The following is a 15,766-nucleotide window of genomic DNA, read 5'->3' on the forward strand; positions in this document are numbered from 1 at the left end:
ATTGTGCTGTGTGGGTGGGAGGCCTTTCCTCTGGACGGCACTGGTGTGTGACACCCCCTGGACGCCTTCCAGATCCTTGCTTGACCCTCATATCTTCTCAATTTTCCTTTTCCCATTGTTACTGATGACAGACTCCCCCCGCCCCCTATTTCATAATATAAATAGCCGTGGTTTTTCTCCGGAGACTGAACATCTTTACTTCTTTTTTATTTGGCTTTGTTTTCTATGGAAAATGGAAACGACTCTTTTCAAACTGCTGTAGGTGACCTTACAGGCGGAGTGGAAAGCTGGACCTACTAGGCTGGGGGTAGATTTCTATCTCATATCCTGTTTCAGTGTTTCCTTCCTTCTGCTGGGAGCCACCGCACTCCCCCCACCACCACCACAACCATCACATTAATTTGGAAGCTGCTCCCTCCCTAAGGCTCTCTGGATGGTTCTGAGGACCCCCAGAGTGGGGAGATAGGAAGAGATTTTGCAATAGAAATTGTCTTTTGGTCCATGTCCTGCTGATTGAAGACATTTTTATAACTTTTTGTGGTCAATGATAGAGCACCAACAACCAATCCCACTTCTCAAAGGATATAAAGCCTAGCACGCTTACCACAGGACAAGGGGCAGTCTTAGCTCACGCCGTGTGTGTGCGTGTGTGTGTGTGTGTGTATGTGTATGTGTGTATGTACATCCATATACACTGTGTGGGGGTGTGTGTGTACACCTGGTGATGGGATAGGAGGAGGGAAAAGAAGATACAGAGAGCAAAGTCAAAGAGAAGAAGAAGGTGGCAAAAAGCAAGAGGAGAGATCATGGGGAAGAGAAAATGAGAAAAAGGAAACAGGCCTAACAGGAAAGCTTCGCTGCTCGGGAGATGGGAGGCAACCTGGAAGCGTCGGTATTGGCAATAGCATTCTGTCAATTTTTCTTGGGAATCCTTTTGTAAGAAAAATAACTGGAAAGGAACACAGGGAAATTCAGAAATTGCGTTTCTAAATATCATGAGAAATCATTAAGTGATGAGCTGTCATGGGTTTGTAGAAACAACACACCCCCGGCCCTGCATATCCCTCCTCGGGGCTCTTATCTATGGTGAGATATTTGCTTCCTCCCCAGTCCCTTGGGGCATCAGCTCAGGAGCAGTGCTGGCTTCTTTCTCCATCTTTTCCCCAAAGAAAGGTCCATAAAAGTATGGGGCTTCTGTATTCATCACCAGGCTGGTCACTGTGAGGACGAGGCAATAGAGCCAAGGAGCAGCCTAAGCCGTGGAGCCGGCAGTGCTGGCAGAAGGGGGCCAGGGAAATAGCCACAGCCCATGGCCGCTCGCTGTGATGTCAGATGAGGGTCCCCCATGACCCTGCAGCGTATACTGAGTTCTAGGCTACTGGCTGGAATGAGCTGCAGCAGCAGCCACCGAGTTTATTTTCAGTCAAGTTCTAATGAGATATCACCACTTCTTTACAAAATAGTGTCTCCTGTCATTCCCCCCACAGCCTGCATCTGGATAGTGATAAATCTACAAGAAGAATGGAAATTCAACCTAAAACCCTGAGGTCTTGAGAGGGAAGCCTTAGTCCCCTCCTAGATGTACAGAATGGGAGATACAGACACAAGAGTTCATCCCAATTCAAATTAAATTAGGGGGCCTCCCTGGTGGCGCAGCGGTTGAGCGCTGGGTTGCGAAGCTGCCCGCTGCATCTGTGGTGCCGGTTCGATCCCCGGCTGCTCCCCGGCCACTGGAGGAGGGTCCCACATGGCGTGCAGACCCCTCCTGCCGCCCGCTGCTCCCCTCAGCAGTGTACTTCGGTCCTTCTGCCTGCTCTGCTCCCCTCTCTGGCTCTGGTGAATTCTCTCACCCTCCCGCGCTTCTGACTGTACCCAGTGCTTGTATAAATAAATAAATAAATAAAATAAATAATAAATAAATGAATAAATCTTTAAAAAAAAAAAACAAATTAAATTAGGTAGTTGGGAAAGCCAAGGGGTCTGGGTTTTCTTTTGATTAAGAGTCAGATTTCCCTGAACCTAAAAGTTTACCTTGAGATCTGGTTGTTTTTTCCTTAAACAGGCACAGAGTTGATAAATGAAACCCTGGATTAGAGAAAACCTTGTTGTCCTGTTTTCATAATTCTTCCTTTCCGTCCCTGAAAGGCACTAAGACGTGACTTCGTGGTCTGCCAGACAGCCATTATGCAATGCATATTTGCAGATACTTGAGACTCATAGCCAGAGGAGAAAATGATGCATTTGCAGCCAAATAACTACTTTTTTAAAGAAAGAAAAAAGTGTTTTCAATAGTGTTTGATTCTGCTTACAAAAACCCATCTTTAAACTCCCCAGGCCAAGGTAAGAAGCAGATACCCATCCCTTGACTTATCTATCACACTGTGGGGGGCTTTTCCTTCATGCATCTGGAAGTATAATTGATTGGGAGTGAGCTGATTCAGCTTTTGTCACCATAACAAAATCTGTCTCCCAAAATTTGTATGGATCCACTCTGGCCCCTGGAGTGCACAAGGCTTAGGGTCCTTGCAACTAGAAGGCCCCACCTCATTTCAGGTTCTCCAAGGACACCTCCTGATGTGGTCAGAGAATCTGCCCTCTCCAGTGCTGTCCACATTGGCTCCCTGCTCTATTTTTCTGTCAGCTCCTTGGAATCTAATTTTTCCAGCTGAATCCCAGGTTACTGATCACAGATGTCTAGACATCCCTTGTGCTTGTGTGGGGTGGACATGTTTCCCAACTCCCACTTAGCCCCAGCGTCTAAATCTGAGCTGAGGGCAGGCCAACGTGCAGTTCCCCTTTCTTTCTTTCTGTTTCTACACACACTCTCTCTCTCTCTCTCTCTCACTCACATACTCACACACATTCACACACACTCACACTCACACTCTCACACTGGAGACACGGCTGAAAGTTTCTCATTAGGACAATAAGATGATGAGAAATAGCATATGGTATGTAGAATGGAGGATGAAAGGAGAAGAAATGGACAGAGATAGGAAGTGGCAGGCAGCAGTTTCCAAACCATGAGGTGGGGGGGCTTACTCAAGAGTTGCTATGGAAACAGAACATCATGGAAACAGGAAGATATTTTGAGGAATAGCTTCTTAGGGTTGGATTTCTGGATGTAGAAAAATAAAAGCAGAATCAAAGAGGGTGCCAGAGTGTTGATTCTGGGCAGCTATGCATACGGCATTGGCTCTGCAGGAGCAGAGAGGTTCGAAGGGGCCTCCCTGGCAGAGGAGTTTTGGCATGCTGGTTTGAGAGGCAGACACTGTTCCCCAGAAGAGCTAAGCAGGTGCCTCCATGGTGCCAGTGCTCCATGAGGTGCTGGCTGTTTGTGAGGAGATTCAGTGAACCCCTTTATCCATCACCCCCATGCTCTCCTCTTAGATGATCCACACACCAGGGCGATCCAAAGCACTTCATGAGTTGCATAATATAATAGTCGTAGCCTTGAAGAGATGGCAAAGTCCTGTTAAAGATGCTCCTGACACTCAGCCATCACATCACTGATATTTCTAGAGGCAGCAGGAGTGCTGTTTCTTTCCAGCAGCTGTGTTCCTTGGGACCTGCAGTGGCCTCTGCCATTAAATAAATGTGCACTGCTGAAATAAACGCGCATTAAATAAATAAACAACACACACAACCCTGTGGAAGCTTAGTTTTTAAAGGCAGTTACCATGCCATCCTGTCCAAGGTAAACTCGATGTTTCCAGAGACAGCCCCTGAGGACCTAATTTGTAGTTCCTCATGCCTGTTACTAACTGTTCTGTCCATCTGGACAAGGGATAGTGATGTGGTAGCCTCCTGGGGTGTGACATTGTTGTTCTACACACCCCACTATGGTTCATGAGGCTTTTCAGCAGCAGTAGCCCTGGGTACTGGCTCAACTCTAGCTGATCATCCACTAACCTCCCAGGCTTTGTGCTCACACATCCCTGTGTGCCATCAGAGTCTCTGATAGATTGTTTCACTTCTAAATGCAGGGCTCTGCATTTTTTCCCACCGATTTCAGGGAAGAGTTCCGGCCTCTAGATAATTATGAATTTTTCCTGGGCCATTCATCTTGTAAACAATATGTCCTGATTTTAATTAACATAAAATTAATAGGTAGAGCTTATATGTCATTTGACTAAAAGGTTGACAGAGGCCAGGAAGGAGAAGCCATCTGCAGGTGGGTACCTGTGTCAGGGCATTTAGTATCATTTTGGAGCAGTGATGGGGAAGGTTTCTGGAAAATGTTTCTTGTTTGTTTCTTGACTGTTTCTTGACTGAGTTCACAAGCCTTCTGAAGGCAAGGTGTACTGCTTCTGGTGGTCTGTGTGGCACTTGGGGGACCAACACCCCCGCGTGACCCTTTGGGTGGATTAATTTTTCTTTTAGAAAAGTAAAGATAGGAGCCTCCTGTATGGTATGGGGGTTAATTCTCAGCACTATGAAGCAATCCACAGCCACTGCAGCACAAGTTTGATCCCTGGCCAGGGAGCTACCCACATGGCACAGCAGACCTCTCCTGTCTCACTCACTGCTCCCCTCAGCAGTGTGTTTCAGTGAGTCTACTTGTTCTGCTCCCCACTCTGTCTCTGGGTGAATCCTCTTACCACCACCACCCCCTGCCCCATATCTCTGGCCTACACCCCAGCTCTTGTATGCAGAAATAAAAAAATCTTTAAAAAAAAAGAAAAATGAAGATAATAATCCCCATGAAATGGGGGTAACATTAGCAAAGAATATGTAAAACACTGAACGTTACGCCCACAAAGACATGCACAGTAATGTTAACTAACAACTCTTGTCATGAGTCCGCCAACCTCCCAGTGGTTAAAAAGGAGTCATGCCCACTTAGCCAGAAGGTGCTCATCTGGAATTTGCTGATTTGGTGTTTCTTCTCTTTTCTAAGTGCTCATGAAACATTCATCCCCAAATCTTCTGGAACATATGTCAGGGACTAATAGTGGATTTAGTAACATGTAAGATGCGTGTTTTTAAGAAAATTAAATTATTTTGGTAATTTTTTTTGTTTCTAAAAGCCTAGTTTATATGCTGTGAATCCAAAACATCTCTGAAATTAGTCTATTTAGCAATGTCCAGTGCAGTTTAAAAATTTAAATTTCAAACTCACTTTTAACTTCAAGTCCCCATTTCAAAACAAATGGAATAGCAGAGACCAAATTTATTGAAACAATGAGAAAAACTTGACAAAATTTATGAAGCAGTGGTTTCAAGTCACTGGCCATTAGGCAAGAAAGGACAATGTTCTCTGGGAGTAAAATTTTTGAACTTCACCTCTAATCCTTTTCTAGAAATTGGGACAATTACCTGTATAGACTTTGATAGCTCTTACTCTCTTAAAGATTATGAATTTTAATTTTATGTTGCTTGAGGCACCTGCATCATAACTTTTACACCATCAATTATTATGCTCAGTTATTCTCAACAGCATGGTGATTATTTTAACTCACATATCAATGAACAAAAAATGAAAACAGTTTCCATTTTGCTATTATCTGTGTTCCTGTTCTCACTCATGGTGCATCCACTGTACTGCCAATTTCCCCAGGTCTTTAATATATGCATCGTGGATCTTCACATTGGAAAACAGAGCTTGTGCACTTTAATTAGAACCATTTTACCTTGTTAAGATGGTCTTGCTTCTGGCTTCTGTCCAAGAAAGGAAAACTGTAGACTTTTAAATGTTTCTTCTAATGACTGACATAAACATAGATTTTGCACGGGTAAAATCTTTTGTTTGCTTTTTCTTCATGTTTTATTTTGGCAATTTCTGCAGACTTATCAAGTTAACTGACTCTTTGCTCAGCTCTATTTCCTTCTGCTGGATTTCATGCATGCTGCTCACCTATTTCACAAGAATCTTTAATAACATAGTCATTACGGTGAATTATGTCGTTCCAACATTGAGTCAAATTTGAGTCTGTTTCTGTTGATTGCTTTGTTTCTTGAAAGCTTTCATGCATTCCAGTGCATCTTGTAATTTTGGTTGAATGCTTGGTATTATGTGCAGGGCAGCACTGACCATAGTCAGTAGCTTTTATGCCTGGCAATGATCCAGCCGTCAGTGCTAGGCTATCAGGGGTGAGGTGGTCAGTCAGCTACTGCAGTCAGTTCGGTTTGGGTTTTGTTATTGAGGTGGTTATTCTCAGTACACCACCAGTTTCCAAGTTCCTGAAAGCCCTATCTTGTACTTAGGGTGAGGGCTGGTTGGCCGGCAGGTTTTTCAATGGTCCTTTTTCTCCCTTTAGAGCTTGGATGTATCTGAGCCTCAGAGAGGGTCTTTCTCCATGCTTATACCCCATCCCCTGGTGGTGACCTGTGCTAGTTGGTGCTTGCCAGCCTGGAGGGCACATGGGATCTCTCTCATCTCTGTCCTGAATTAATCTTAAGCAGGGCCAAAGCCCCTGGGTCAAAACCCTGGGATGGGCTTTCTCAGTGATCTGCCCCTCCCTCAGTAGCAGGAGAACTATAAAGATCTGGATTTGCAATGGTTTTCAGCACCTAAAGCACAGTTTCATTTTCTTCCCTGTCTCTGACACCACCTGTAATGTGCCCTTCTCTGTGGCTTACAGCCTTCGTCTTGTAGAGAAGGTTCCAGGTGTGGGGTCCTGCCTTTACGTGGTGGTGGGTGGCTGCTCCTTCCTCCAGTGGGGCCATTGTGCTGGTTATTTGCCTGTGTGCTCCACACCTGGGGGATGTGCCCTCTCCTCCATCTTACTCTAGAGTGCCGTGAGGTGACTGGAGAGCACCTGCGGGCCAGTGGATGCCTCATCGTCTTAGTCTGCAGTCCCATGGGTTCTATTCTCGCAGAGCAGCCCATGTTCAGGTTTTCTTTATTAAAAATTTTTAATGGATTTATTTATTTATGCATACAAGAACTGGAGCTCAGGCCAGAGGTGCAGGGGTGAGAGGACTCACTAGAGGCAGAGTGGGGAGCAGAACAGGTGGAGCCACTGAAAGACGCTGCTGAGAGGAGCAGCAGACAAGGCAGGAGAGGTCTGTTGCACCATGTGGCCAGGGATCAAACTCATGCTGCAGTGGAAGGTGATAGCTTGATAGTGATGACTTTAATCCCTGCACCACCAGGGAGGCCCCTATGCTCAGTTTTTAGAAATTTGTTAATGCTATGTTCTGAGTTTTTCTTGCTGCTTGGTGTGATCGCTCTCTCTTCCTCTACTTTGCCTCAGATGGACCATTGCTGGACCTACTCTTTCTTGGGGGCAGGAAAGGTGTCCTTGCATAGATGTTGGGCCTTGGGGTTGACCTGGAATACCCAGCTCTTGATGGACTGAAGAAAAGTTATAATTTTAATGATTATTTGACTTTTTCTTGTTAGCTTTGGAATAAAACTCTTAGCTGCTTTCTAAGTAAAAGCCAGAGGTCTGATTTTGTATATTTAAATACTCTTCAAAAATATTAAATGCCATGAGATCTGCTCAGCCAATAAATACTGTTAGATTTTTGTGTTTAATCCTTCCAAATAGCTTAAATTAATATGTATTTTATTAATAGAAATTTGGATTAAAGCTGATTTTCATGATGCAGTTGAAAACATTGAAGAAAAGTCATAGCTGGAGTTTATTGATGGCATATGGAATCTTGATCTTAAAAATAACCTTTTAAAACTTTTACTGAATGTTTTCATAAGAGTAATATACTCTGTATAAAACTTCAGAAACACTAAGTAAAAAAAAAAATCACCTGAAATGTTACAACATAAAGATTAATTTCATACCCTTCCTTCTGATTTTTCCTTGACTTTTCCTTATATAATTAACTCCAAATATGTTATGAGTATTTTCCTGTTTTATTGCAATATTTGAAGAACATGATATTAGGCTTGTGGAGGCCTCTAGGAACCAGCCCCAGAGTGGCTCTGCAGGCTTAGATGTGCCTCTGCCAGCAGCCTACCCCGTCCCCACAGCCTCGCCCGCTGCCACCACTTACCTGCCAACCTTCTCTCTCCCCCCACTCTGAGATGTGTGCTGCCTGCCAAACTCCTGCGAACAGCACGTTAACCATTCGTCAGGTTTAGCTGTTGTCCCCTGGCATGTTTCCAGGGCTGATTATTTACCAAAGAAAGTTCTTTTGCCTTGATTATTGCTCAGAAAAGAGTACTTGTCACTTTTCCACAGGCTTACATTTTATACCGCAGGGCAAGATGGAGATCCTTTAGCAGGAAGAATCAGTTTGGTCTGTGTGTTTCTTTGACTTCTTCCAGAAATAACCTGTGTGATGATTTCCACAGCTATCCTGATCATGAGATTTGCATCTGAAAATGGGGGTGTCACTAACAGGAAAGCACCCAGCCTTGGATGGGTTCTCGCCTTCATTTTGCAAACATGATCAAGGTGTCTTCTCAGTCAGTATTCCTTAGCAATGATGGAGGGGATTTATGGTTTCTTTTATCATCTAGTTTTTCATAATTGTGCATCCTAAGGGAAAGCAAGCAAAGTGCATAATCTCTGGTCTTTTATCCATTATTCTTTAAGGAAACTTCCTGCAAAGTCCCCGGATTTTTAGCTCACTAGAAGAAAATGTTTGTAATATCATTATTTTGATATTTAGTTGTTTTGAGCAGTGTGCTGTATTTCACATTCTGCAAGATTTCTTATCCATTAACTGGTGAAAACTGAAAGGGTTCACAGTCTCACATTTGAGACTACATTTATCATAAAGTTGGTGCCCTTCCGGGAAATTGCATGGGGTGCTAAAGAGGTGGCCATCAACCCTGCAGCCATAGCACCTGGATGTGGGGCAGGTGACCTCCTGTCCTGGCAAATGTGCCCACTCTTGTTTCTACACTCCTCTCACAGTAACACCTGACAACGTAGGTCCCGAGTTCTATACTTAGGAAATGCAGTTTTTTATGGAAGGGGAGAGATTGAGAATTGGAGGTTTCTGCTGGACTGTTTGGTGACCAGTTAAAAAGACTTTAGGGACCATTCTGAATTTCAGTGTATGTCATTGGAAAAAAATGTTTAAATAAAAAGTTCGTGAAGATAAGTACCTTAAGCACTTGAATCTTCTTTTTTTTTTTTTTTTTTGTGAATACTCAGCATATTCTTAGCTCTGGTAAACTTGCACAGTGTGGCAAAGCTTTATAGATCAAATTATCTTACCGATTTCCAATTCGGTTTTAATAAGCAACATCCACTTCTATAACATATATTTATGCTTTTTTAGTGGAAAATGAAACAAATGGAGTGGAGCATGTTTTTCTAACTCCCTTTGTAATTTAAATCCTGAGGTTTGAAAATTGTTTTCTTTTTATGGTTGTTGAATTTTTAGAAGAATAGGAATTTAGAATTTTTTTGGAATCCTTTTATTTCTACTTAATAAGCAGCATATTTGACCTTCTGAGTGTAGTTCTTGTGTTTCTCTAAGTGCAATAAAACATCAAGGGAGTTCCAGTTGGCTTTTAAGTGAAAAATTATTGAGAAACTCCCTTTTATTCCTTTTCCATACATCTGGCAGTTACCTTTTACCTAAAACCTAGACACCCAGGTTCTGTACAGACTGACCCCACAGCCTCCCTGTGTGGTGACTCTGAAAATTAAATGAAAAAATAAAAGCACTATGTCAACACTATCTTGCTACCCCTCTCTCCAGCCCAGCTTCCTGGCACAGAGGTAACACTGGATCCCCGAGTTGTTTATGGAATCTGGAGGTTTAGTCTCAGGACTTGACCTGACAAATATTATATCCCTGAGTCAAAGACATCTTTATTCCTCTGGAGGCAGGACCACTAATTTTTTTTTTTCAATGCTGAGTAGGAACAGAGAGTGCAATTAATAGCTGCAGCAGAAAGTAAATTTCAGGCCAAGCACCCCCCAAAATGTTCTAAATACTTAAGAGAAGCACAACAGTTCACAGCTGGCTACGTGCTCTTGTCCTCTCACACAGGAGTTTCTCTAGTTCCTGGTATATGCTGTGATTTAGCTGTGTGTTTTAAAGCCATGTAGCACATAATTTATTATAACAGATGGCATTAAAATAGAATGCATTCCCTAGAATGTAATTACAGAAAAAGCAGGTGATACGTAGACCAAAGGCTGAATCTAGACCCCCTCCGCCCCCCACCCCTGCTCCCAGTGTGTGTCCTTTAGCCCTACGGAAGTGGGATTATTTGCATGAGCAGGTACTGGAAGAACATTGCAAGGCTCTGCTCCTGGAAGCCCAGGAGGGCTGCCTGGCTTTGCTCTGAGCTATCTGACCACCTCCCCTCCCCATGAGATGGGCTGTCCTCTAGGGAGCACTCTCTCTCTCTCTCAGCACCTGGATTCCGCAGGCCTCTGGCGTGGGAGAAACTCTCAGGTGAGTGGTGTGGTGGTGTCCCAGGCCTTCTCTCAAGCTAGATGACCATCTCTTTGGAGGCAGGGCAGGGCTTCCTTACTACCTCACAGAATGTCGCAGGTGCTGGGCGCCTTTAAAGTCCTCAAGACAATGTTAAAAGTAGAATCAGAGCCTCTTGGACTAGGAATGACTTTAAATGGGACTGGCCAGTCCACCCCCATTCAGATTCTGAATTCCTTCTGCAGCAGCCTTAGCAAGTGGCCACTCAGGACCTCCAGGTGTCATCCTGTGTCTTTGGCTGACTCCATGTTGAGGCTGACTCTGGGGCTGACTCCATGTTGCCCTGTACACTTTTAAGTGTTTGGTAACTGGTTGTTTTATCTTCCTATGCGATCCATGAGCCATAGGAATGAGAATCAATTCTTACTGATTTTCCTTTGCTGCTAGAAAGATGGGCAGGTGTTTGAACCTGTAAGTCACTGCAATGAAACTCTTCATTAGAACATGAAGGAATCCAGGCAGCCCTGAACTCAGTGTGATTGGAATGCCGCGGCCATGGCCCTTTGAGGTGCTGTCAGCACCGAGCTGGGCAGTGGTGCTGCACGTGTGCAGCTTTGCCCACCTGCTCATTCGCCATCCATGCTCTTGCCACCTCCTGACCTGTCACTGTCCTCTGTTCTGCCCCTTCTCAGTGAATGTGGGCTGGGAATCTCAATAGTCAGTCTGGTTCGAATGCACCTACAATGAGTGCAAATGGCACCAACATTGGATTTTTTAAGAGCTTTGAGATGAGCAGTGTGTGTGGACTTGGAGGAATGAATATCTGGCTTCACTGTGGCTTTTTCAAGGCTTTGGTGGGTTTTGACAGCATTCCAGATACTTGAGGTCATCAAATCAAGTGATTTCTGGATAGCTGAGCATGTGTAGAATTCTTTTATGGCCTTTTATTACTTTCAAGTCTATGCAGTAAAGCTAATAAGGTATTTCTGATGAGGAGTCCTGCTGGACATATTTTGATGATTAGTTAGGACATGTTTGCAATTAGTACCAGGCATTTTCCTAAAATTATTATTCTAGTGTCTTCTTATGTTTTTCTAAAGTAGTTTATCTAATACGTTTGTTATTAATTTTAAAAAGGAAGCCTCCCAAATGTACATAAACATAAATTTAGACTCAGTAGGAGCCAAGTTCATAGAAAACTAAAATAATGAATCAGAAGAGTTGGGGGATTTTTTTTTTTAAATAAAATTGCAATGTGGAAAGTGGTCTAAACAGATTTTTAAATCAGAGAGGAAAAAGATATGAATAGGAATGTTGAGAGCAATAGAAAAATAAGAATTTGCTAGAAAACAGTGGTTTCTTAATTAGAGAACCATGCAAGGGTGGGTGGTTAAGGGCTCTGGGTTCATGGGACCATGTTGGCTGAGATTCGATGACCACAGAGATGCTCAGAAGGAAGCTTGATGTTTGGGCAGAAGGGGTCCTGCTGAGACCAGCTCAAGGGGGGAGGCGTTGGACAGCAGCCAGGTTCTTTCCCAAGAAGGCATTTAGCAGATTCAAACCACATAATGATAGTCCTCCCACTGAGGAAGTCACCAAGCCTGGACTTGCTGGGTTGTTTTATTTACTTGAAGAAATTTCTTCAGCTCTCAACACACAAAGATAGCACAGTTCATTATGCCATACTTCCCCCTTCTGCCCTCAACCTTGTAGTTGTTGAGAAAAATACTCTGGAATTTAGTCTATTCCTAGTCAGTGAGCAGAGGACCAAATATGGGACTTGAGTGATGAAGGTGAAAAGCCTCTATCTTTAAACTGGTGGTCAAAGCTCTCTTAAGACTCATCACCCTGTGTGGTTAGGGCATGACCCTATGAGTGGCAGCCCAGGGCACCGCTTGTCCTCTGTACAGTTGTGAAGGGCCCCGGCTGTGCTGAGGAGGGCAACCGAGTGGAATATGGAAGCTGGACTCAGGGTGACTCGCTCCACACAATACAGTGGGGATGGATTTGAAGAGCCAGCCTCAGTGGGGGCACATGCCAGCCTGCCCCTCACATGCAATTCTGTGTGAGAATCTCCAGAGACTGCCTCTGCCACCAACTAGCTTACCTTCTGGTCGGTGCTTCAGAGGAACAGTGTATGTAGTAATTCCAGGATAAAGGATGTGAAGAAAATAAGAGAGTGATATTAGTGACTAGGGGCTCTTTTAGATGAAGCTGTCAGAAAGGCCTTTCCCAGGAGGGGATGTTTCTTAGACCACAAGCATAAGAAAAGGCAGGTCCCATGATGTCTGGTTAGGGAATAGCTAATGGGAAGACTCTAGATCACAAATAAGCTCTGCTATGTTAAAAACACATGGCCATGTGACTACTGAGGAGTAGCAGAGACCACTGGGTGGAAAGGGAAGGGACAGGAGAGGTGGGTAGGGTGCTTGGCAGAGGCTGAGACACGGAGCCTGCAAGGATGGATTTCATCCCACAGGACTGGGGAGTGTTTGGAGGACTGAGTGCACAGGTGCCCTCTGGCAGCAAGTTGGAGAATGGATTTTAGGGGGACAGACGTACTTAGGAGGCTTTTATGGTGCCCAGAATGGAAGTGGTAAGTGGATAGATTTAGGACCTCTCTTAAAGGAAGTGATCACATTGGCAACTGTGTTGAATGTGGGGAGGGGGTCGGGGAGGGAGGGTGCAGGCACCACTTGTGGATGGTGGAGTCTGGTACTTAGAGGGGACTGTGGCATGGACAAGTTGGAAGTGGGTAGTAGGAGGGAGGGAGTCTGAGTGAAAACCTGGAATTCTCTTTTGGCCACATTGAGTTGAGGGTGCCTATTAGTATCTTGAGTGGAGATGAGATGTCAGGGTTCAGGTTGTTGTGTAAACACCTGGCCCAGGATTTTGGTCAGGTCTGGAGAGCAACAGTTAGCATTGAGTCATAAATGGAATTTGAAGCCAAGAGACAGAGTGTGTGTGGAAAGAGAAGGAATAAGAGCCTGGGAGTGAACTCTGAAGGTCTTCCCACACCTAGAATGTGAACACCGTAGAAGAAAGGAGCAAAAGAATGGCCACTGAGGTAGCAGGCAGGTCTGACATGGTGAGCTAGAATAATTTCTGCCAAGGGCAACTGATTGTGTCAACTGCTATTGAGAGTTGAGCTAAAATGATCCAGAAAAGTAACTGTTGGATTTAACAATGTGGAGGCCATTGGATACCTAACAGGAGTGATTTCATTTGTGTAATGGCTGAAGAACCAATGGGAAGTGAGTAAATAGAGCCAGGGATTGTAGCAACTCATTTAAGTTCTCCTATTAAGGGGAGCTCAGGACACTGGCAGAGAAATGTGGAATCAAGAAAATGACAGATGGTTTACTAGTAAAGCAGGGCAAGGAAAGGCAAAAAAGGGTTGCAGTGTTTGCATGATTTTGGAGAAATGATGTGGTGTGGTGGCATTTAAGTTGTTCCTTTTGGAGTGAAGTCTATGCGAGTTGTAGATATTCTGCTGTGAGCAGTTGCCTCCAGGAAGCCCTGGGTCTCCCTTGGACTGCGTAGCAAACAAAGAACCTGTAACTGAGGCTTCAGAACCATGATGGTGGGTCATAGGTGCACAAGGAAGCAGCCGGCCTGGATTGGAAGAGAGACATTTGACTCGAGTACTCCACATAGCAGTCTCGATGGCCTGCCACATGCCATTCCAGGTCCTGCAGACACATTGCAAATCAGCTCGCTCTCCCCTTGAAATTGCCTCCTGCACATTATTGGGTTGGGATGTGCTGGTTGAACACCCAAAGGCAGGCTTGCTCTTTGTTGGAAGCAATATTTGAATACCTTTTCAGGAGGTAGTTGGTGTGTGAGTTCCTTGAGGAGGAGTTTCTTGGAAAGAAGTGGTGTCCAGGGGAGGGAGACTATGGATGAAGTGTCATTGCAGCAGCCTGGTGGGGAAGGGCAGGAGCTGGACGTCCCAGGTTGCAGCAGCCTCAGGACTGGCTGAACTTGAGTGGGGAGGTTTAGGAATTTCTTGGTGCGGGTAACCTATGACCTGTGTCAAGCAGGCCCCTAGACTGTGTGGCTCCTCACAAAGGCTGTGCCTGGACCCAGTACCTCCAGGTTTTGGGCTCCAGGCTGCCCTCTCTGCTCAGTTTTAAGACCAAGCCTTGGTTGAGATTCCTGCTTACCTAGACCAGCTGTTGTGAACTTGGGCAAATCATTTAACTTGTTCTTCCTGCTTCTTTGCTAGAAGCGAGGATTATGATCATCCCTCCCTTACCACATTGTAGTCTGGATAACATGCAGCTGACTGGGTGAATGCTACTTTACTTGTTGAGCAACCACCAGTGTGAAAGCTCTAGGGCAAAAGGTCCTGGGTCCAAAAGAAACCTGCTTCTAGTTCCAGCTGTGTGATCCTGGGCTACTCTGTGCCTTAGTTTCCCGATCTGTGCTATGGGGATAGTACTAAAATCTGCCTCCTGAGGCACCCTAGGAGGGAATCTGTGTGGTGGCTGAAAAGAGTGACCAGGCAAAGCCAGAGCTGGTGTCAGCTGCTGTGAGGACGACGACGCCCTTGTGTCTGCAGCTACGTGATGATTTTCTTTTCTTCATTTTTTAAATTTAAATTTTATTTTTATATTTCCCCATACAATTGCAACCCCCTTATTTTGACCCCAATCCCTCCTTTTCCCGCCTCCCACCCACCAGAGTGTGTCTCTGGTTCATAGTTGTTTGTTGATTTTGATTTTCACTTTCTTACAGTTATTCATTTTCCTGGTCCCTTATTTAGGTTTTCTAGATTCCTGCTATGAGTGAGACCATCCGGTATTTTTCTTTTTCTTTCTGGCTTATTTCGCTGAGCATGATTCCTTCCAGCGCCATCCATATTGCTGCAAATTGCATGTGTTTATCTTTTTTAATGATTTTCTCTACTCTCCACAGTTCCGCCTGGTGGTGAAGACAGCCCTGAAGCTGCTGCTTGTGTTTGTGGAGTACTCAGAGTCAAATGCCCCTCTCCTAATTCAGGCTGTGTCTGCTGTTGACACAAAAAGAGGTGAGTGGTCCCCTCTCTTTGTTCCATTAAGGTAAAGAAATCTAGAGTAGGAAGGCTTCCACTTTTTATGGGTTCAAGCAGAATTAAGAGTTCTTGCGTAGACTTTCCACTGCAGAAAGCATTTTTTAGGATAGTAAGTCTGTGAAAATTAGGACTGGACCATGGTTTGACAGTGAAAAAGGCCCCCCAGGACAGTTAGACCCTGGGCTTAACTTCATGCTGTGTCTCGCCCCCACACACACAGAACCGGATCATTTCCCCTACTGGAGTCAGTGTGCCTTCCCCCATCCCTCACACATGCTTTGTTTGCTTGGACCATCAGATGGTCCTTGAACCGCCTCCCTCCCTCCCTCCATCCCATGCCCCTGCATTATGGGGGGGGCCTCACCATCCTTCACCTGGGATCCCTTGCTTCCTGATTACATG

The 15,766-nt window shown here is 44.7% G+C and overlaps 1 protein-coding gene across 6 annotated transcripts in view; it reads left to right on the forward strand.

The window, feature by feature from the left end:
• Positions 1 to 15,766, forward strand: part of FHOD3 (formin homology 2 domain containing 3) — a gene marked incomplete at both ends in the record, with an annotated part of 417,341 nt that overhangs the window by 252,047 nt on the left and 149,528 nt on the right. For all 6 annotated transcript variants that reach the window (XM_084252166.1, XM_084252168.1, XM_084252167.1 and 3 more), the window contains one exon: positions 15,229 to 15,340. In XM_084252166.1, the coding sequence (XP_084108292.1) occupies positions 15,229 to 15,340 (112 nt within the window). The remainder of the gene's footprint in view (positions 1 to 15,228; positions 15,341 to 15,766) is intronic.

This window comes from Talpa europaea (genome assembly GCF_964194135.1).
Source record: "Talpa europaea genome assembly, chromosome: 13".
Classification (NCBI taxonomy): Eukaryota; Metazoa; Chordata; class Mammalia; order Eulipotyphla; family Talpidae; genus Talpa; species Talpa europaea.